This window comes from Chanos chanos, chromosome 4 (genome assembly GCF_902362185.1).
Source record: "Chanos chanos chromosome 4, fChaCha1.1, whole genome shotgun sequence".
Taxonomy (NCBI): Eukaryota; Metazoa; Chordata; class Actinopteri; order Gonorynchiformes; family Chanidae; genus Chanos; species Chanos chanos.
In genome coordinates, this window is record NC_044498.1 from 30,348,536 (window position 1) to 30,370,142 (window position 21,607).

The window sequence follows — 21,607 nt, forward strand, 5'->3', positions numbered from 1 at the left end:
TAGACCATAGACTGATGTGAGTGATTTGAGTTAATGATTAGCAAAGCAAACAGCCTTACACTGGGTCAAGAGCTTAAACGTCCTTCAGCGAAACAAAATCATAGCACAGACATTAGCTACTTCTCAGAATCATGTAAATTCACTTAAACACATACACACCTACATTTGCATGTGTGTGTACACACACACTCACTCACAGACACACAGAAGATGCTAGCAATCTTAATGGATGTTCACTAAAGTACACTGCTAATGTAGGAGTGAAGCCCTAGCAAGACTTTTTCAGCATTCCAGTGAAGGCCTCACTTATCACACTGTGTTGGTTACACAGACACAGTAACCAGGCTGGGGCTGTGTATCAGACACACAGAGAGAGAGAGAGAGAGAGAGAGAGAGAGAGAGAGAGAGCTGGGCAGCAAAAGCAAAAGAGAGAGACAGACCACTCTCAATGCAACCTTTAGTGTGGACTTCCCTTGTCAGCCCTGAATGACTGTTATACAGATTGATCTTTAGATATCTAAACGTCATCACCTCTGAGGACCCTCACACGGTACTCATTCTCTCACTCACCTTTCCGTTTCAGGGCTCTCTTGGCATGAGTGATGGCCTCCCAAGGGGAGGGGATGTCCAAGAAGACGGCATCAGCCACACCTGTGACCCCAAAGCCCTCTTTGCACACATCCTGGTTTTTAACGGTTACCAGGTGTGACACCTTGTGCTCCCTGAACTCCTGGGCAGCCTTCTCTGCCCGTTGGGCATGGAACTCCACTGTGTGAAGATGCCCTGTGGGTGCGATGGTACGCAGGATGGCATGAGACAAGGAGCCACTGCCTGTTCCTGAAACACATACGATAAAAGATGTATTAGGCTGCAGTTTCTATTTAAGAAAAATCCACTTTCAGTTTGGTCACGGAATTGTTTCACAGTCAGGCTCCTAATGTTAGTAAAGCACCTTAGAGCATGAGTGCGCGTGCGTGTGCGCGCGTGCGTGGATGTGTGTGTGTGTGCGTGGATGTGTGTGTGTGGAGTGAGGAAGTGAGACACTATCTGGGAGAAAGCTGAACACTGGACCGCTATCCTTCTTGCCTTGTCCTGCCTGCGGTGTTGCGTCACCATGGCTTTTGTTCTCATGGCAACAATGGGGTCAATGTTGTGGCCACAGGGCACCATTCAGATGGAACAGGATAAATGACGTCAGAACAAGGGAGTTGGGACAGAGGATGGAGGAAGAAAGAGAGAGAGAGACACTATTCTCTGAATCTCTCAGCCCACCAATGTATGTTACCTTGGGAGGACAACTGGAGTTGTAGAGAGACATGAGATGTGAGACTGGCTGCTCGCCAGTAACAACCATGATGAAAAGACACTGGGGATATCTTTTTAAAAACCTTACTCAAAAAAACACAGCATATAAGCTGAATGAAGACAGAAGCAGAAACGGAACACCCAGCATTCAACTTTTAAACAAGACTCATTGAAACTGTGTCTACTGTGACACAGAATCCTATTCTCCTCTCCAAACACCACATGACAGGAACAGCAAGATAAAACAAACATGCATTTGAGCATGCTCACCTTCTCTCTCTCTCACACCCACACACACACACCCACCCACCCACACACACACACACATACACACACACAATCCAGTATGGCTTGACTGGGTGCAGAGAGAGGAAAGGAGAAGGGGAGGGAGAGAAAGAGAGAGAAGAGAGAGAGAGAGAGGTAGACAGACAGACAGAGAAAGAGAAAGCGTGTATGAAAAGAAAACTTTTTGAGTGAACATTTGCTACAGTTGGGTAGTGGAGAGAGCTTCAACAAGGTAGCTGTGAGAGACAGTTAAGACTTAATGTTCCATTGCTCTCTGTGCATCAGCTCCTGCATGTGCTCTGTCTGCCATTGATCTGGGTCAGAGAGAGAGACAGCAGTGCCTGCCATTTCTATACTGCTCCAGTATCCATTTAAATAAATCATTTCAACAGCAGCATTTCTCTTCTGGGCTGCTAAACCATCATATAATGAAGGTGATGATGCAATTAGGCACACTCCCGAAGGCCTATCTTGGTCCTTCATGTTTCCTGGCACACCACTGATCAAACAAACTTGAAAACCCTTGACTTGAGCTGGTCAAACAGCTCTTTGTGGTATGTCGTATCAAGGTGAACTAAGACAGACACACACACACACCCCCCGAACATTTATAGAGCTCACTGACAAAGTCACCTCAAGGACACTGACTACAACATAACGTGGCGGAACGCTTTGAAAAAATGCACTGAACAGGGTATTTATCAACAAACAATGGTCCAGTTAGGCGTCCTCATTAAAGCATTCTACACAATGTATTAGGGGTTGCACGAGTACATAATTTTACAACTTGAGTACTCGTTTGCTGAAAAACTCGAGTACTCGGGGGGGGGGGGGGGGGGGGGTGCTGCTGCACAAGTTAAAAAACTACGCAACTATGATGCGGTTGGTTCCAGCGCATAGGGCATAAAATTAACGATATGATATGTAGATAACACTTGGTCTTACCTTACGCAATGGTGAAGTATAGATGACACCAACGATATTTTAACGTTATTGTTACCAACATTATACAGTAGCCCAAGACAGAGAGCTCAGTCAACAAAGCGCGTTGTGCACACTATAGTGGGTTAAACTCGAATTTGAAAACGCATAATTACTTTCCCGTTAAATGTTCTTATTGTGTTTAGATACAGCGGCTGTTTTTTGCCTGGTCATCATTAGTAAGCCTAACCGACTTAAAAATGAAATTAGTCATATTTGCTTCCATCTACCTTCGACATTAATTTGTTTACCCGTGTTTAACACTATAGTAGCCTAGTCTATTATATGACAGACTCGATATTAGAGCCATCCTTGAGAAATCCGTCCAGAACTCACAAATGCTGCACGTTTATTTAATCTCGACGAGAGAGAAAATTTGCACAGTGAAACACAACAATAAAGCAAACAAACACTCGATTCACCCTTTTATGCTGTTGCCATCATTCCTCTTGTTTACCAAGGGCTCTAACTGGAAACTGAGTGCGCGAAAGAACTAGCATCACGCTGTGAGAATGTATGAGGGACTCCTACAATGTATGAGGGACAATTTAACTGGTTCATTCTGAGGGGCTTGTTGAATGGACAAAGTTATGGTCGGACGTGAGGCTCTCAGCCAAAACACTTCCTCTACCATTACTGAATGGCTTAATATCTGAAAATGTCTGTCAGTAATAGGGCAGCCCTGACTGTTTGTTTGCAACACAGTCATGGGATAACCTTAGTCATCTGGAGTAACACGGTGTCAAACCATAAGAAAGAAGAGCGGTCCAAAAGACAGACTGTTCCCTATACACTGATCAAACAGGAGACAGACTGTTCCATGTGCTGATGAAACAGGAGAATAGGGACGGAGTTTTATGTTGTCATCTGTGAATCTCCCTGAGGGCCAAGTCCACTCATTCTGCAGACTCAAAACCAGAAACGCATATGACATACAGCATTCAGTAGTGCTCTCACACACCAGTCTGACAGCATGCTAGCACAATAAGACAAAAGAGCTGACCCCAAAGCCCAGAGGGGAGAAACATACAGAGTTTTCACTTTTAACCTCTCTCAACGCAAGCCACTCCTCAGTGTGCATTTTCAGCACAAAACAACAGCTTAACACTGAAAAAGTTCAGAGTCATGATGCACCATCTCTGCAGTGTGGTACCCTCCTACACCCCCCTCACTCCACCCCCTTACTGTGTGCTTCCAGAGACCTGACACAGGGATTCTGCAAACTGATCTGGTGAACTGCGTGCACGCACACACACACACACAGTTAACACAGGAGAAGATCCATCAATAACTGCAGGGGCAGGGCAGCAGGTGCAGTGCCAGCATACTGCAGTTTTACTGCAGGACCCAACCCTGTCTCCACCCCCTACCCTTTACATACACTCATCAGTATGAGCTACATCATCAAAACAACTCCCCTGTACTGGATAATTCAACAGTCCCCACATGCACAGAAAGACCATTTTATTTCCCAAAGTCTGGTTCTACGTAAACGAACAGAGGAACTTGCACAGATGTGTGGTGTGAGGTAATTAAAGTCATCTTATTTGTTGAGGTACATTCATACTGTATACTGCTTTGTGAAATCTAATGCTGATTTTTACATGTGTGGCACTGACCGCATGTTTGTGAAATTTTGAGAACAGCAAAAACAAAAAACACACAGTCACATCTTTTCAGTTTTGATTTTGATCACATTTGCACTTCCAACAGAAAGTCACACAGTCTCAGTGGAGTCCGAGTGAAAACCTTACAATCAGAACTCTTTAATGTTTAATGTGTGCCCAGTGATTGTTTTTGTCATCCCTCAGGCAATAGGTTGGCACCGTCATGAGCAGATAAACAAAAAATTCAGACCTGCCTGGAGTGTCAAGGAAACCTCATGTATAACTGCTCAGTGTTCTTATGTTAGTGTTGGATTGAAAGCCAGTGTCCAAAGTTGTGGAGAAAACTGGGTCCAAACAGTCCATGATATCTGCTTTCAGAATGGAGTCTTTCATTAGCACTTGTCTTAAAATACTTAGATGAAGTGTCAAAGTGGGTAAATAAATAGCAATGCTAAAATCAGTGATACGCTAAGTCACAGCGGGGGAACATTTATGCTGAGTGAGAACCGGGGCTAATGCTTTCATTGAACTGATTACACACGATCACTGGCAACCACAAAGCCGCTAATTTAATGAGGTAGACCTCATTAACTAGATGGTTGTTAATTGAAATGCAATATATAATATGCCTAAGACAAATTAGTTTGATCTTATTAAGAGAAATGGCTTGCCTTCACAAAACGTCAAATAGTCTTCTGGTGTAATGTGTGAACTCAACTCTAAAAGTTACCCGTTTAATGATCTGTCAAGCGCTCACACAAATTCTCACAAGGCAGGAGGCAAAATCTGAGTGGACACTGAAAGACAACAGACAGCAGAACTGACACATCAACAGACGACATACAACCGTTTATAATATGAGAGTGTGCACGGTCTGATGTCTCACCTGACTCACAGACGACGTTTATAATATGAGAGTGTGCACGGTCTGATGTCTCACCTGACTCACAGACGACGTTTATAATATGAGAGTGTGCACGGTCTGATGTCTCACCTGACTCACAGACGACGTTTATAATATGAGAGTGTGCACGGTCTGATGTCTCACCTGACTCACAGACGACGGAGCCTGGTTTGAGCTCCAGCATCAGCGTGATGTTGGCGATGTCGGTGGTGTAGAGGATCTGTGTGCGGTGAGGGAGACACACTGTCCAGAGCTCTGGGGTGGGGTGCAGAACATACACCCACCCTCCCTTACTGCAGGTCACCTTCGAGCCGAACCGTTGACCTATAAGGTCGGTGGAGTGGCGGATGACCCCATAACGAGTCTGCGTCTGCGCCCCAGACTGAACTTTCACTGGCATGAGAGAGTCGTGACCCAGGAAGACGATGGCCACGTCCCCATCTCTGATGAACTCTGAGTACTCCACAAAACTCATGGGGACACCAGTGACGGTTCAGTTTTACCTAACAGAGTCTGTCACACAGTGAACGCAGCTGTGGGAGAGGAAACCAAAGGGTTAACTTGAATTTTACTGAAATTATTCAATCATACAGTCAGATTACAGCCCATCTAGTTTAATCTGTATATCTTGGTTTTAGGGAATAACAAGTCTATTTTCAACAAAAAAAAAATCATTATATTTGACTGAAAATACAAACTCAAATTTGAAGATTCGTAAGCCCAGCAAACAAAATCATACTAAGTTTGGGTCAATGTGTATGAATGGGCAGCGGGTCAATGTGTATGAATGGGCAGAGTATGAATGAATGGAAATACTACTAAACAGAATAAAAAAGAATGAATCCATTTTGGAATCAAATGAAAAGCAATCATTAATCAAATGGTAAGGCAGTTTGATTAGAGAAAGTTAAACATTAAAAAAAAACAACTTATAATAGCACAGAATTTTTTAATTAATGTTCAATTAATATGTAATTTTATGTGTAGTTTTTGGGTTTAGTCTTTATTTTATTTTATGCCTCAGAATATTCTAAAATGAACTGACGCTGAGCCAGCTGAAATGAGACAAATCTGCAGTTGATCTCAGCACTACTGTCCATGCACTCTGCTGGTCACTGTATTCCCAGACCACTGTCCATGCAGTCTCTGGTCACTGTATTCCCAGACCACTGTCCATGCACTCTGCTGGTCACTGTATTCCCAGACCACTGTCCATGCACTCTGCTGGTCACTGTATTCCCAGACCACTGTCAATGCAGTCTCTGGTCACTGTATTCCCAGACCACTGTCCATGCACTCTGCTGGTCACTGTATTCCCAGGCCACCGTAGACCTGTCTCTGAGTCTGCATTTTGGCTCACGTGGCCATTCAAACAGACACCAACAACACGTGTGTAGCATGTACAGTGTATTCAGTGTACTTCTGTGAAAGAGCTGTAATTACTCTATTGATTATGGTGAAAAGAAGCAATATTTTGATAGCCTGGGCACTGTTGATGTGGTTACTTATTGAGCGTTTCGATCTTGTCTAATGGTTTTCTTTTTTCTCTTACATTCCATCAGAATCTTCATATCACCAGCTGTTGCTTCACATAATAGTTCTGCTCCATTTTGCTTTTGTTTTGCCTTCTCATAATATCTGATAATTATAATAATGATAATAGGCCTGCTTATACTGTACTGTTAATGTGGTAATTAAGAATTCAATGCTTAATTATTAATTGTATATATGCACTGATAGTATTTGTTTACATCGTACTGTTATTCAATATTTAGTAACAGAATATCACAGAAGACTGTTTCAGATTGCACCTATTACACACAAAAAGAAGATTCCCGAGGTGAGTGCAGATGTCGGTTGTAATCGTTAGCCGTTTCACGCTTCATTATCAACAATTATTTACCATTTAACTGAGTATCAGACTGTAATTATGAGACAGGTTAACAAATCAGTGCATAACTTTAATTCTGTCTCCGGGGTATTGCAGTATTTATAAAGCACGAAATTGGTCTCGTGATGTGTTATAATTTAAAGGTTGTGAGAATTCCATTCAGTTACTGTTTCCTTTCAAAGTAGTAACAGTTGAGTGGTAGCTTACATTCTGCTTGCAGTCAACTGAAAGTCCACTTTTATCTCAAGGAAATGGAAAATATGTAAGTGAACTTCATGCTAAAAAATTAACAGTCTGAAAATGACCTAAATCAGTATTGGTAAAACATCTGCGAACTCCAGTTTCTATCGTGTTCGGCAAGGTCACTGGATTTTACCATAGCTAGACTAGCTGAATTCGTAATTGAACATGAACTACTATAAATGCTACGATTAATTCCGATATCTTGCTATCTTTGCCAGCTAACAAAATGGATTGCTTATCGGCAAACGTATCCTGACAACTTAAAAAGTTGATATAAGTAATTTAGGGAAAAAGCATCAAAATCGGTGATTTTTTAAAAAAGTTATTCGTTAATAATCTTGCTAGCTGTTTCTGTGCGGCACTCTTGATTTTACAACCTGTTTGGTAATGGGAGATCAACTCAGCTAGCCATAGCTAACTTGTCTGTCATTGTTCTCAGTAATTGGCTAGCTGGCCAACATGATTGGGTAATATTAATAGTATGGTGAAATGATATCACTTGATATAACTGAATTATACAGATTAAATTTATGCGTCCCCTAATTAGCCAGCTGGCTGGCAACAAGGCCAGTTTAAGTTCCACTAACATGTAACATTAGACAGCGCTAGTAGTAAGAATGAAAATGTAACAAGTTGTGTGCATTGTCATCCAATTTAGCCTCCAAATTAAAAGCAACGACATTAGACAGCTAGTGTAAAATGAAATGGGTTTCCACATGTGGTCTTTCGTGCTTGTTGTAACTGCCGAATGGACACCCAACGCTGTCGCCGTGAAAAAAGATAACATTTACACTCTGGCAGCTCGTGTTACCGAGACGTGACTTGGCGATCCGTTACGTAGTCTTCAGAAGATTTAAGATGATCGGAACATGTTAATTGCCATTGCTGAAATGACCCATCAAATCAATGTATCCCCACATTTGTTGGACGACACTCCATCCAGGCTATAAAAAGACAGAAGACGACCCTTACCGTGTTATTCTGACAAGAGTATCTGCTGCTTTTTCGAGTAAATTTACTAGCAACAATAAGAGTGAGGCAAGACAGTGTCCCACATGTGGTCTTCACTCGGCGACATGGGAACGGGGGTGCACGCAGCTTTCGCTGATTCCGCAACGAAAGACGTCTTTGACTTTATGAAGATAGTCACATTAACGGTGTTCATATGATTTGTGGATCTGTGAATCTCCGTTCATGCTATGGCTACATTGCTGATAACAAAATTGTTTTCGACTCGAAATGATGACGTATACAGCCCACTGCTTAAAGGAACAGTAACAGGTTACATGTTCGTCGCAGGCTATTTTCACCGTTCTCAGATAATTTAATAGGCCTACTTCATTAGTCAAGTTGTCAAACATATATGGTGGTACCATAAATAATTGAAATATGGAGGTGCTACATTATTAAAGGTAATTACTCACAAATTTAATAAATTGTTCATTAAAGATACAGAAATTAAACTAAATTAAGTATAAATACAAATATATATACATACATACATACATACATACATGCAAACATACATACATACATATACAGTATGACCCAGAATTTAAAAAATGATAATTGATGGCATGTAGGTGATCAAATCAAATGATTTCAAAAGGCAACCTCAGAACAACATAGGAGATTTTCGATGTTCTTTAGCCCTGTATTGTCTGCCAATAGGATGAATGGACTACAAATAGTAACCAATGAGAGCCAGTCTCACATCTTATAAAGCAAAGTCTCTCGAACTGTCAAACACCGGAGAGCAGAATTACGTCGAAGTTCGTACTCCCGGGCAGAAAAAATAGGGATCTTTGTGTCGTCTCCGTCTTCCTCTAGTAGTAGTCCAACGCAGGTAAGATAGCAGTCTTTTAACGAATATTTCAGAAGGATCAGTGGCTTTATTTAAAAACAGTATTGGGGCCGCCGTAAATCACAAAGGATTCATTTTGTTGCTAGCATATATCGCCTACAAAACAGAACAAAGACTTGGTTTCTATTATACTCCTGCATAGAGTGCCACTCGATGCGCTTCTCGAAGTAGTTCTTCCGTCTGAAGAATCGTTTCTTGAGGAAATGTAAAGCCTGTTTTCTTTGCCGTTAAGACGGGCGTTATAAAGTATCGTCCAGGATTACTAAACAGAAGCTTCAACAAATTATTTATTCTATCGTTTTATTTGTAGCTGGAGTTCATCTCATATTCACATTTCCCTTTCTATTATCAGCTTTACAGCGACAAAATAGACTACAGTTCTTTCGCCTGTGTTTTATCCGAACAACTACGCTTTTAATTTTTCGTTTGAAATTATCAACCGCTCTCATCGATAAACGTTCATCGACCCTTACGTGTAGAGATTGAAGTTTACAGTTTTACTATGAGAATCAGTTTTATGCGTGGCACATTGCCCTCCTGAAGCTGATGCACATTCCGTTAGTCTCCGCCCTGATGAAGAATTTGCGGTTGCCGAGCATCCTCTAATTCACTGTCTTAAGAATTGCCGATGGACACGGAGTCATATTACATTCTGTTTCATGAACGCCAAGTCTTTGTCTGACTTAATTCGTCTGCTCCAATAGATACCGATGCGCGCTTAGTTTCTTATGCGCGAGTTTATCCCTAACCATTCCGTTATTCCACATTACTTCTACGCTGCATCCAGGGAACCGCAACCATGCCTTTCTCAAACACCCACAACCAGATGAAGCTTAAGTTCTCCGCGGAGGCTGAGTACCCAGACCTCAGCAAGCATAACAACCATATGGCCAAGGTGCTCACTCCTGCAATGTACGAGCGACTACGCAGCAAACAAACGCCAAGCGGATTCACGCTGGATGATGTTATCCAAACCGGCGTTGATAACCCAGGTAAAGACACCGAAGTCACCCATCTGTGGTGCATATGTGGAGTTGATGGTGATCTTAAATATCAGCGGTACAGTAAGACATTGTAAACTTTACAGTGACCTTGCCGAGACGTTGTGCCAGGGAGTTCAGCACAGTAGCTACAAAAGTTTCCATGATGGTAACAGCAAAGCTTCTTGCTGCATTAAAAGGTTGCAAGATTACATGAGTTATGTCATTCATTTGTCAGCATTGACTAAGACCTTATATAAGACCATCCACAGTTCCCCCCCAGCACTGTAAAGAGGATTATTGCACTTGTAAGCATTGCAGGTGGTTTCTTTGTTGTTTCATGTATTATATTTGTTCAGCAATGCTAAAATGGCCACACTGACCATCAAGAGACTGCCTCCTGAAGATGAGTGCCCTGACCTAAGCCAGCACCACAACCACATGGCCAAGGTTCTCACTCCTGACATGTACAAGGAACTGTCTGAGCGCTGCACCCCCAATGGCTTCACCCTAGATAAAGTCATTCAGACAGGAGTAGATAATCCCGGTAATAATGGCTTACTGCTTTCCAAGGGCTAGGGCTAGGAGTCACAGGGTTCTGTTACAGAAGGAAAAAGCAGTTGATATTAGGCGTCAATTAGGAAGTGTATGTTCGTCTATGGTCTTGGTAGTGTATGCATCATTTAGATCTTGTTTAATGGTTGCTCTCTTGCACCACACGTGCGTGTGTGTGTATTTCTTCCTGGTCCAGGCCATCCCTTTATCATGACAGTTGGCTGTGTGGCCGGGGACGAGGAGACATATGAGGTGTTCAAAGAGCTTCTGGACCCCATCATCCAGGATCGGCACGGCGGGTACAAGCCCACAGACAAACACAAGACTGACCTCAACCCAAACAACCTCAAGGTATCCCTGCAGCCTCACCACAGGGGATTTTCCATGACAATCTTACCATAACACGGTTTCATTTAAAGCTACTCAAAAACAGACTGAAGTGAATCAATAACATGATAAGAGTTGGAAGAACTCTCAAAAGTTTAGATTCACTGTAAATTTAATTAAATAAACATGTCTCATGTTTCTTCCTCTTTGCATACTGTTCTCTGTCTGTATGATGTATATTTGTGCTCTCTGACAGGGTGGAGATGACCTGGACCCCAACTATGTGCTCAGCTCCCGTGTCCGGACTGGAAGAAGCATCCGTGGCTTCTGCCTGCCACCCCACTGCAGCCGAGGAGAGAGGAGAGCCATTGAGAAGCTCTCTGTGGAAGGTAGCCCCCCAATGAACAATGCATCATTTTAACCATGTGATTCCACACAATGGGGCAAAGATGGTACATCATGTTCCCAGGAATCTGAGCTGTGGGGATAGTGCCATCTAGTGGTGATTGAGTTATATATGGCTAGGGTCAATTACCACACCCTTGGCTGTTAAAGTGAGAGTGCTGCAGCACCACTGGACTCTTGAGCACATCACAGTCTAAATTATACAGAAGATGACTTGTATATAATTTGTGTGTGTGTGTGTGTGTGGTGAAGCCCTGGGGGCTTTGGACGGAGATCTCAAAGGGAAGTACTATGCTCTGAAGAACATGACTGATGCAGAGCAGCAGCAGCTCATTGATGACCACTTCCTTTTTGATAAGCCCGTATCCCCACTGCTGCTGGCCTCTGGCATGGCCCGCGACTGGCCCGACGCTAGGGGCATCTGGTCAGTGAGTCCCTGCTCCCACAGCACGCCACACTACACACTCTGTGCCTATATCCTAACCTCCATATTTTTTTGGTTTGCAAAGCATTTTGCAGAGTTTAGTTTTGATGTGTGTTTGTTACCAAATGTTAGATTTCTGCTGAATACTATAAAATTTTGACTCTAGCAACACAATTTACCCTCAACCATTTTAAAAGAATGTATAAATTAAGATTCTGTTGTTCTTGACTTTTCTGCATTTTTCTCTATGAATTGCTACAGCAAAACACACTAATTTATGTTGGTGATTGGTCAGGGTTTGAATGTTACAGTGCATGGACACAGGGTTTAGAGAGGTTATGTGACTTTCAGCTGTCACTTTGATGCAGCTTTATTGTAACTGTAATTGCAGACATTTTGACAAACATTTTTTATGTGAACCCCAGAGTGAATTAAATTCTGAATGTTTCATTCTCACTCCTGATCCTTAAACATGTCCATCTCCAGGCACAATGACAACAAGACCTTCCTGGTGTGGGTGAATGAGGAGGATCACCTGCGTGTGATCTCCATGCAGAAAGGTGGTAACATGAGGGAGGTCTTCACCCGTTTCTGCACCGGCCTCACAAAGGTAACACCAGCCTCCTGAGATCTAGCCACTGTCAGGATCTGCTATTACACTTAGGTCACAACACACCCAAACTGTTAGTGCTTATTAAAGTTACATGACCAGAAAACAAAGTCAAGGAAAAATACACTGCAGACAGAGTAAACAAACACTTCTATGAGGTGAATGAAGGCACGCAGTGGTTCTTCTAGCTTGGTGTGTTTTTTGCTTCTATCTGTTAGCATACACATCTGATGAATAGAACTGACTCAGCTGACTTTCACCCAGGCTGATGATGAACACCCATTATGAACCCAGTTGATCTGTCTGACTCCGATGTGTTGTTCTGTTCAGATTGAGGAGCTGTTTAAGAACAAGGGCCATGCTTTCATGTGGAATGAGCACCTGGGCTACGTTCTCACCTGCCCATCCAACCTGGGGACTGGCCTGCGTGGTGGCGTCCACGTCAAGCTGCCAAACCTCAGCAAGCACGCCAAGTTTGAGGAGGTGCTCAAGAGGCTAAGGCTGCAGAAACGTGGAACAGGTAAAACAAGGTTTTAAACCAGGTTCTCAACAACTATTTAACCAGCTTTTTATCACTTCACTTCTCAAATTATTCAGCTGCCGTAAATTAGCAGGAATAATGACATTACGTGGTCTAGATTAGACATGACCTCTATAGGAAAATATTTTTGAGTGTTGATAACTGAGAGAATTTTCCCCGGCAAAAGGAAAAAAACGGGACAAAACAGTGACTTTTTGAAATTTTGTTTGCTATTTTAAGTTTCTATCATGTTTAACACTAGAAATTACAGACTGCATATTCATCTTCTTATGCAAACCTACTCAGCCTTGAACTGCGGCATCACTGAGAATGCACATTGAGTAACCTTTGTGCAAAGTTTGTATATTTATATTTATTCATTTATTGCCATGTTGATGCAAAGTACAGATATGCTATTTAATACAGTCACATAGTTTTGTGACTTGGTAACACTGCATCTCAGGTAGACTCTGACTTTTCATCTGAGTTTTGAACTTAGAAATATGGTGAATAATCCCCTCACTCCTTTCCACTCCAGTATGACAGGAACCAGCAGCTATAAGAATCTTTAGACATGCTGGAAAGAGCAATTAGAGGCCACGCTGTATTTGTTACAAGCGATTAGGTTATGGAATAAATATAAACCTAAAGTTTGACAGGAAAGAGAAATAGTGAACATCTGTTTGAATGTTTTTCATTTGGGATTTGTTTCTCATTAAAAATGCAGAATATCTGAACAGATGGACATAATCATTTGAGTATAGGTGGCAGTGCATCTTATTTGATTTTCCCACTCCATGGCCCTGCAGTGGCTAAACAAAACCACAAAGAAGGAAGGCCAAATGAGCCATACTTCTGCTTTTGAGATTTTTGAGTTTTTGAGATCAGTGCAGTGGAAAAGAGACATCACTGACCTAAGAAAAGTCTACCCAGATCAGATGGAAGCTTTCATAGCATATACATTTCCAAACTATAGAAAGCCTGACTAGACTGTAATTAAGCACAAGTGCCAATGTCATTGACGATGATTAAGCATACATACTGTCCCTGTCAGGTGGTGTGGACACTGCAGCTGTGGGCGGGGTGTTTGACATCTCCAACGCAGACAGGCTGGGCTTCTCTGAGGTAGAGTTGGTACAAATGGTGGTGGATGGAGTCAAACTGCTTATTGAAATGGAAAAACGCCTGGAGAAGGGCCAGTCCATCGACGACCTCATACCCGCCCAGAAGTAAAGTCTCTACCCCTAATCTTCATCCTCTCCCTCCCTTTTCTCTGATATCCTCCATCATACCCTCTTTCCCCCACCCCACTCATTGGAATGAACGTATGTATATCGGTACCGTCCAGGAATGCACACTGTACTTAAGGGTACTTGATCTGTCACTGTGGTGGATTCTCCAGACCTGAGGATGGTTATGAAGACTTGACAATAAACAGTTTTTGGCCCGCATTGATGTGTCTGTCCATCTTTTCACAGCCTTATTTAAGTGCACTGAACACCTCCACAAAGTGACAGCACTTCTATGACTGATGCAGTATATCCAAATACATGTAAAAGAGGCCTGTTATGAAGTCCTATATGAAAAACAGTGGTTCACCTGAATTTAGTAACATAGCTTTCATCAGTGAGTGCAGATCATCATGATCTACAGCTTTGCCTCCAAGCCTGCTTCAGACACTTTTTTTTAACTAAACATGCCTTTACAAATGGTTCCGGGGCCATTTTGCCACTTGCCAGTCCAAAAAAAAACACTGAACCTTGTATGCCACATACCAATCAAATGTTATGAGCGGAGCTTTTTGATGCATGGTACTTGCCTTAAGGCAAGTGAAGCTGTACATGAGATGTCTGGGTCTTACAACATTATTGAACTTTGGTGGGAATTTCTGAAATATGGCATGTATATTAGTTTCCATTACCCTCATCCCAAACAACTGGTCAACTGGCTTTTTAACAAATGACCCATTACCCAATGTGAGACATTTTATACACTGATATTCAATGGAAGAGTGACACTGTAAAGGAAAAGGGCAGTTAAAATGTATTCAGGTCTGTGTCTCCATTCATTTTGCTATCCTCTGTATAGGAATCTCTGTTCTTATGGCTGTTTTTTAAAGTCAAGAGGCATGAGCTGGAGTGAGTTGAAACACAGTGTTGTTTCCAGATCATGTGACAGTGTTAATGATCGCTTTAATGAAATCCGTAGTGAATCTTAGCAATGACCGTTTACATAAAGCTTCCCATTTCTCCATGAGACCGGGAAAGCAAAATACAATGACAATATGTGATGAATGCAAAAAAGTTACATTATTTACACAAAAATATATCTGAGTAGGGAAAATGAGAAATGAATAAATAATTGATTTCTCCTTTTTCAGGAACATCGTCTCAAAATGACAATGAAGCAGTGAAGCAGACTTCAGACTGAGCAAGCCTGGTTTAACTGTTGGTGGTGTCACAGTACTGCATCACAAACAGCAAAAAACACTGTGTATTATCAGAGAAAAAAAAAAAAAAAAAGATCTACAGAAAAGTGTAGCACATCAACACTGTGGAGCTTTGTTGTTTTTTTCAAAGTTGCAGTCTTTTACCCCAAAAATGCCATGGTGAACCAAGTATTTATGTCAAGTATACAGCATAGCCTGCTGCAAAAACAATAAATGGAAACAAACAAACAAACAAAAAATCACCAGGCCCAGAAAAAAATTCTGCTAAAGAACTAAGTCCAGCAGAACCATGGGTACTGTAGTTTTTAAGCCATGCCTTGGCAACTGTCCGTTCCAGTCTGGATGCTTAGAGCTGTGGTTGAGGGGCAGACATTCATTATGCTTCTTTTCATTTGCAGCCATAAAACATTTTGCAATAATAATAATAATAATAATAATAATAATAATAATAATAATACTACAATATCATGTAACAGTTTTGGGAAATTATTGCTTTTAAGCAACGTTTAAGTCTATACATGTTTTTGAATACATATGGCATGTGGTTTGTTTTTAAACATTTGGAAACCTCTACTTTACGTGATTGTACAACTTATTGTTTCTCCCTATATAGAATTGAACACTTTTTTTTTAACACATTTTCCTTTATGTAGATTGATTACAGATAAACATATTCATAGCTTGAGTTCACTGGCGACTTTTGAAGCAATGTTCTTAAAGGCTATAGATGTGCCGGATATCCTCTTGAAGCGGACGCCATTAAGCGAGAGGCGGGGCAGCTTGCACACCTCCATCTCCCATTGGACGAGGCTGTCGGCATGGCCGTCACCATGGACACAGAGCAGTAAGAAGCGTTCGCGCTGCTCATAGTCACAGTTGTTCGCGTCCAGAACCTTCCGAATCTCGTTCATGATGGCCGTCGGCTCCATGGTACTGGTGGTATTCATACTCCAGGTGAAACGGAGAGAGCGGGGCTTCCCGTCTTTCCCATCTTTCCCTTCATCTTTCGGCTGATCCCCAGGTACATGGCGACTGGGCAGGGGTTGGGAAATAAAGACATGAGTGATGGAAAGTGATAAGAGGAGTAGAGCATGAGAGATGATTTAAAATTGTATCAGCTGTTAGTCAAATTTAAATGAAGTCAACATAAACTCAAAGCATCACAAATGATTTCAGACTGATTTTAGGGTGAACCTGCCATGCGCTGATGGACATAAGGAGCCAGGCAGTGACACAGAGAGTGTAACACATGCACAACAAGACAGCATATCAGAGGAGGCAAACTGGCCGCAACTAGCCATTCTATCATACAACACAGCATGCAAATACACTCAAATATACCAATGTTGTCCAGCATTCTCCATCATAATCATCTCAGTATGACTGGAGACATCCAACATTGCATTCAGAAACAAGGGCCAAAAGAAACTTCCAAGCCAGACCAGGTATTCAGTTTAAAGACAAAAACCAGCTGCAGCTCTACTGTATACAGAAGCTCTTTCTAGAGACATTACAGGGCACAGAAGGAATTTCACCAGGGAGACACTGAAGAGAGAGAGAGAGCTGTATGATCCTTAAGGGTGGAAATGGAGCTCACAGAGAAAAAGAAAAACACACATCTCACCTTGTGCCCTCAAATCTCCTGCTTCTCTCAAACTCGCTTGACACTCTTGTTTTGTCAGAAAGAAAAAAAAGCAAAGGAAGAAGGAGAGAAGGAAGAAGAGATAGTTCATGTTTTGTATGTGATTATCTCAAACCATGAACGAGAGATGAGACAGACAAAGAGAGTGAGTCAGAAAGTAGTGGAAGCAAACCAAAATGAGAAGGCATAGCACAGGAGTACAGATGGTTGACTGTGAAGGAAATGAATGGTAATGAGTATAATAGAGTAAGAGTAGCAGAGGACACAGACTAAATTGTCTGATGAATACACAGTGAATCAGGACCACATGCTCGTTTAAACACCGGCCTGCTTCCTCCATTATTCACAAACAGCAGCTTCACACAGTGACTGTTCAGAAAGCGAGTCATGTGAGAAGACCTGTATACAAAATACACACTGCTACAGGTAACCACCAAAATACATACAGTTATACGTAACTACAAAAATACAAACCTACAGGTAACTGCCAAAGTTCACACTGCGACTGGTAACCAACAAAATAAACATAGCTAAAGGTAACCACCAAAATATATACACACCCTCAGGTAATTGTCAAAATACACACAGCTACAGGTAATTGTCAAAGGTCACACTGCTACTGCTAACAGACAAAATACACACAGTTACAAGTAACCAGCAAAATACAGACTGCTTCAGATAATCACCAAAATATACACAGCTATCTGCCAAAATACACATTGCTACAGGTAACTGTCAAAATACACACAGTGACAAAACAAAGCAAGGTGTCTTAGTGTACTGAGACACTACAAGCCACCAGAACAGCTTCACTGCTCTCCCGCAGATTCTATAAATGTCTGAAACTCCACTGCAGGAACACAATACTATTCCTCCACCGGAAATCCCTTTAGTGTACTGCTCATTAGAGCTCTGAAGGGCATTCTAAGGTTCCTCTCTAAAGACTCCTGCAGGCATTCAGCTGAAATCTGTTGACTGAGATGACCAAGATGTGAGGTTCACCTGATTTTCAGGTTCATCAACACAAGCTGTGAGGTTCAGGACTAGGTCATCCTGGGGAGGACCGCTCCCATCAGGACAGGAATGACTCTATCTGTACAATGAAGGTGATCACTCACAATGACTCTGATTCTGTATTTAATGGTGTTTATGTTGCCCTCTGAGAGGGGAAAAGGACCTATGCTGCATTAAGAGATGAATCCCACACCATAACAGAACTGAAAGAACCACTGGTTTGGGAAACCATTACTCAGGCCCAGCGTTTGTGTATGGGTCTGTATGTTATGAAGATGCTGAAAGATGACTCAGTACACCACTGTCTGTGTCCACTGCGTAATTCATCTTGTAAATAACGGCTTTCCACAGGGCAACCTGACCATAGCAACGCTCTCTGAAGCTTCTGTCAGGCTGTTTGTGGTGAAACTGCTAGCTTGTGACCTAGACTGAAATTTGACTCCTGTGATTCAGAGCTGCTCGTATGTTTGGTTTGATCTCAAGACTTGTCTGTCAACATGTGCTTTTGACCAGCGTTGAACAGAGATCTGCCTTTCTCTCGGACTTCAATGGCAGCATCACCTTCTCCTACTCGTTCCTATCAAACATCAGCAAACATCTGCGGCATGGGTGTCAATTTGTTTTGAAAAGTGCTGGGGACAATGATGGGTTCGACAAGTTCACACCTTTTTTCAGCGGGCCATATACTGCCAGTAGATGTAGACGGCATCCCTTCAAGGATTGCCTTTAAAAACTGCTTGTACCTTTTATGTGTATTACAATACTACAACGTCAGTCTGCTTACATGGATGACATAATACATCATGGTAAGGTAGACGCATTTGCATCTTTTATTCTAGTGTTTTGAAAGTCACTGCTATGTAAAACAATAAAAAGTTTATGAAAGCCACATATTCGACATGTCTAAGTTATGTCTGTCAAGTACTCCACTTATGCATGTTTTCCCAAATACTGTGTTAGATTTATGGATATCGCTACTCAAAGCCATATTGCAGCACGTTAGAAACAAGTAATGTTAACATTCCGTTTCATTTTGATTGCAGCCAGCAAACTTGCACAACTGAACAGAACTTCAGAGAAATCACAGAGAATCTAACATTACCTCCGTGGGCATGTGTCCCTATGTTAACTAAAGTTACATTGCTGTGTTATACATAAAAGAGTGCACAGCAGCAACGTAAGTGTTTTCGATTTAGATTTACCAGTCAATAAGCATGTTGGGTCTCTCTCTTAATGACATGATTTGTACCAATGTAATTTTATTTATTATTAAGTTCAACTAACTAAAGGCTTTCAAAATCTGGTGGGGACGAAATGGGCCACCACAAAAAGTGGTGGGGACATGATTCCAACGTCCCCAGTATAAATGATGCCTGTGATCAGCGGTCTCCATGACTGAATCTCCATGACTGACAGCGGTCTCCATCTTTGAGCGGTCTCCATGACTGAATCTCCTGCTACACTGAGCGATCTCCATGACTGAATCTCCTGCTACACTGAGCGGTCTCCATGACTGAATCTCCTGCTACACTGAGCGATCTCCATGACTGAATCTCCTGCTACACTGAGCGGTCTCCATGACTGAATCTCCTGCTACACTGAGCGATCTCCATGACTGAATCTCCTGCTACACTGAGCGATCTCCATGACTGAATCTCCTGCTACACTGAGCGGTCTCCATGACTGAATCTCCTGCTACACTCGCCCAATCAGACTGACTCAGCTCTCTTCCATTCACTTTAGCTGCCAGTATCACTAGCATCTAACTTAAACCAAGAGACCACAGCAGTGGTGTGGTATCTCCTGCCTTCAGTGTGCTGGCTAAGCCTTATTTCATCGAGTGTTTCCTTTATTTTGGTAGTTACCTGTACACATAAACTGGGCCGTACACATGCGGGCAAAGCCGTGCATTTGTGCTGAAACACCTGAGTGTCCTTTGTAGAAGTGAAGAGTGACAGTCCTTGCACACGTAACGCACACACCCTTTCACTCTCCTTAGTACACACACAGACACACAAACACATTCGCACGCACACATACACACACATGAACACACACGCACGCGCACACACACGTACACACACAGACACGTACACAGCGTTCCTACAGGCCCTTACTCTAGACACTCTCCACCTGTCAATTCCTACAACTCCCTATAGCCACTGTTCCAGAATCTGCAAAAAAATTAAATTCAGAAGCATAAAGAAAGAAAAAAACACTGCTTTCCACAGAGCGAGATGTGGAGAGAGGAAGGTTGCGAAAGGAAGGCAGAATGAGAGGAGAGTGGATAAAGAGAGCACAGACTTACTGAGGGTCTTTGTGGCAGTGTTGGAGGGGGCAGAGGGGGTAGAGGAGATAGCCTGCCCAGATTTGACAGTGGACTGCCGTTTGCTCGGGTCAAAAGTGACCCTGAAGGGACCAAAAAAGAGAGAAAGAGAGATAAAAGGAAGGAAACAAGGGAGAGGTAGAAAAAGGGGGAGAGGTACAAGAAAAGAGAGGAGGAAGAGGGACAGAAATAGACACAACAAAGAACAGCAGAGAAAAGCATGCTTTCACATACTATATAATATCCAAGTGTGTGTGTGCCTGTGTGCGTGTCTGTGTCCACCTGTTTGTAGCAGTGTGTTACATTTGAATACATGAACAGGAGAAAGGAGGGAAGAGAGAGAGAGAGACAGAGAGAGTGTTAGAGAGAGGACAGAGAGAGAGTGACAGAGAGGGAGAGAGTGAGAGAGAGAGGAGAGAGCTGAGAAGGAAAGCAGAAAGTGAACAGAAACTGGACAGGACACTCCACAGCACAGAGAAAGACAGTGTGATGACAGACGCGTTCTGTGAGGGCCTGTCTGAATGAGTGTAATCCACTAATGACTCATCTGGGTTGGTACCAGACACTGAACAAAAGGACAGACTACCAGACACTGTGGTAATTCTATGAAATCTGTGTATATGTGTGTTCAATTTAGGCAAAGGGAACAGGCAGTCAAACTGAGAGATGATGGATCTATCCAAATACAACCGAGACACTTATCACATGTGAAAAACAGATGAGAACAAGGGTTGAAATAAAATAAGAAAAGAGAGATGAGAAAAGATGTAGATATCAAGATGATGCGCAGTGGGTCTATCCTAGCCGCAGTGCCAAATAGCCACTAGATGGCAGTACAGTCTAACATCAAACGCCATTTATGCACAGCAATGACATTATTTGCATGTCTGGATGACTGCAAAGTTCATTCTTTTTTAATAAGAGATAAACAGAGATGTAAAGAGAAGTGCATCAATTTCAAACTCTGTTCAGAAGGAATCACAAATTCCAGAAAGTATTCCATCTGAGTGTCCAGTTAAAGAAATAAAGAAAAAAGGAAAAAAGAAGAAAAATTGAAGTTATCCTGACTCAGATAAAAGAAAAAAAGGTTAAATACCTACACTGAACCAGCAGTGAGAATTACCACCTACAGATCCCAAACGTCACTACAAACACAGCAGTGAACTGACTCCAGACCTGTTCTCTGAGCTGTTACCCGCACAGAAACTCCAATCTGTATACAGCAGTGAACTGACTCTAGACCTGTTCTCTGAGCAGTTACCTAATTGTGGCTGA

The 21,607-nt window shown here is 42.2% G+C and overlaps 3 protein-coding genes across 5 annotated transcripts in view; 1 reads left to right on the plus strand and 2 right to left on the minus strand.

Moving 5' to 3' along the window:
* The window catches only part of trmt61a (tRNA methyltransferase 61A), a 13,534-nt gene extending 5,258 nt beyond the window's left edge, over positions 1-8,276 (minus strand). The window contains exons 1-3 of the mRNA XM_030772637.1: positions 8,189-8,276; positions 5,227-5,615; positions 571-837 (exon numbers count right to left, since the gene is read on the minus strand). Of these exons, the coding sequence (XP_030628497.1) occupies positions 571-837; positions 5,227-5,557 (598 nt within the window). The 5' untranslated portion in view covers positions 5,558-5,615; positions 8,189-8,276. The remainder of the gene's footprint in view (positions 1-570; positions 838-5,226; positions 5,616-8,188) is intronic.
* A 703-nt stretch (positions 8,277-8,979) lies between these two features.
* Positions 8,980-14,340, plus strand: ckba (creatine kinase, brain a). 2 transcript variants are annotated; one of them, XM_030772635.1, is made up of 8 exons: positions 8,980-9,062; positions 9,868-10,072; positions 10,812-10,966; positions 11,199-11,331; positions 11,600-11,771; positions 12,258-12,381; positions 12,712-12,901; positions 13,956-14,340. In XM_030772635.1, the coding sequence occupies exons 2-8, from the start codon at positions 9,880-9,882 to the stop codon at positions 14,132-14,134; spliced, it is 1,146 nt and encodes a 381-aa protein (XP_030628495.1). In that variant the 5' UTR covers positions 8,980-9,062; positions 9,868-9,879; the 3' UTR covers positions 14,135-14,340. The 2 variants fall into 2 exon arrangements, with proteins under 2 accessions (XP_030628495.1, XP_030628496.1); XM_030772636.1 differs by lacking the exons at positions 8,980-9,062; positions 9,868-10,072 and adding an exon at positions 10,409-10,607.
* A 1,509-nt stretch (positions 14,341-15,849) lies between these two features.
* Positions 15,850-21,607, minus strand: part of mark3a (MAP/microtubule affinity-regulating kinase 3a) — a 31,677-nt gene continuing 25,919 nt past the window's right edge. Inside the window, exons 18-19 of one of the 2 annotated variants that reach the window (XM_030772626.1) lie at positions 16,975-17,019; positions 15,850-16,382 (exon numbers count right to left, since the gene is read on the minus strand). In XM_030772626.1, coding sequence (XP_030628486.1) covers positions 16,025-16,382; positions 16,975-17,019 — 403 coding nt within the window. In that variant the 3' untranslated portion in view covers positions 15,850-16,024. The remainder of the gene's footprint in view (positions 16,383-16,974; positions 17,020-21,607) is intronic. The other variant, XM_030772627.1, reaches the window with a different exon arrangement.

Bases quoted from the DNA above. Each gene is read 5' to 3' on its own strand.
- ckba (XM_030772635.1), top strand. From the start codon at position 9,880: ATGCCTTTCTCAAACACCCACAACCAGATGAAGCTTAAGTTCTCCGCG. The intron at 11,332-11,599 runs GTAGCCCCCCAA...TGTGTGGTGAAG, and splicing joins TGAGAAGCTCTCTGTGGAAG to CCCTGGGGGCTTTGGACGGA. The intron at 12,902-13,955 runs GTAAAACAAGGT...TGTCCCTGTCAG, and splicing joins GCTGCAGAAACGTGGAACAG to GTGGTGTGGACACTGCAGCT.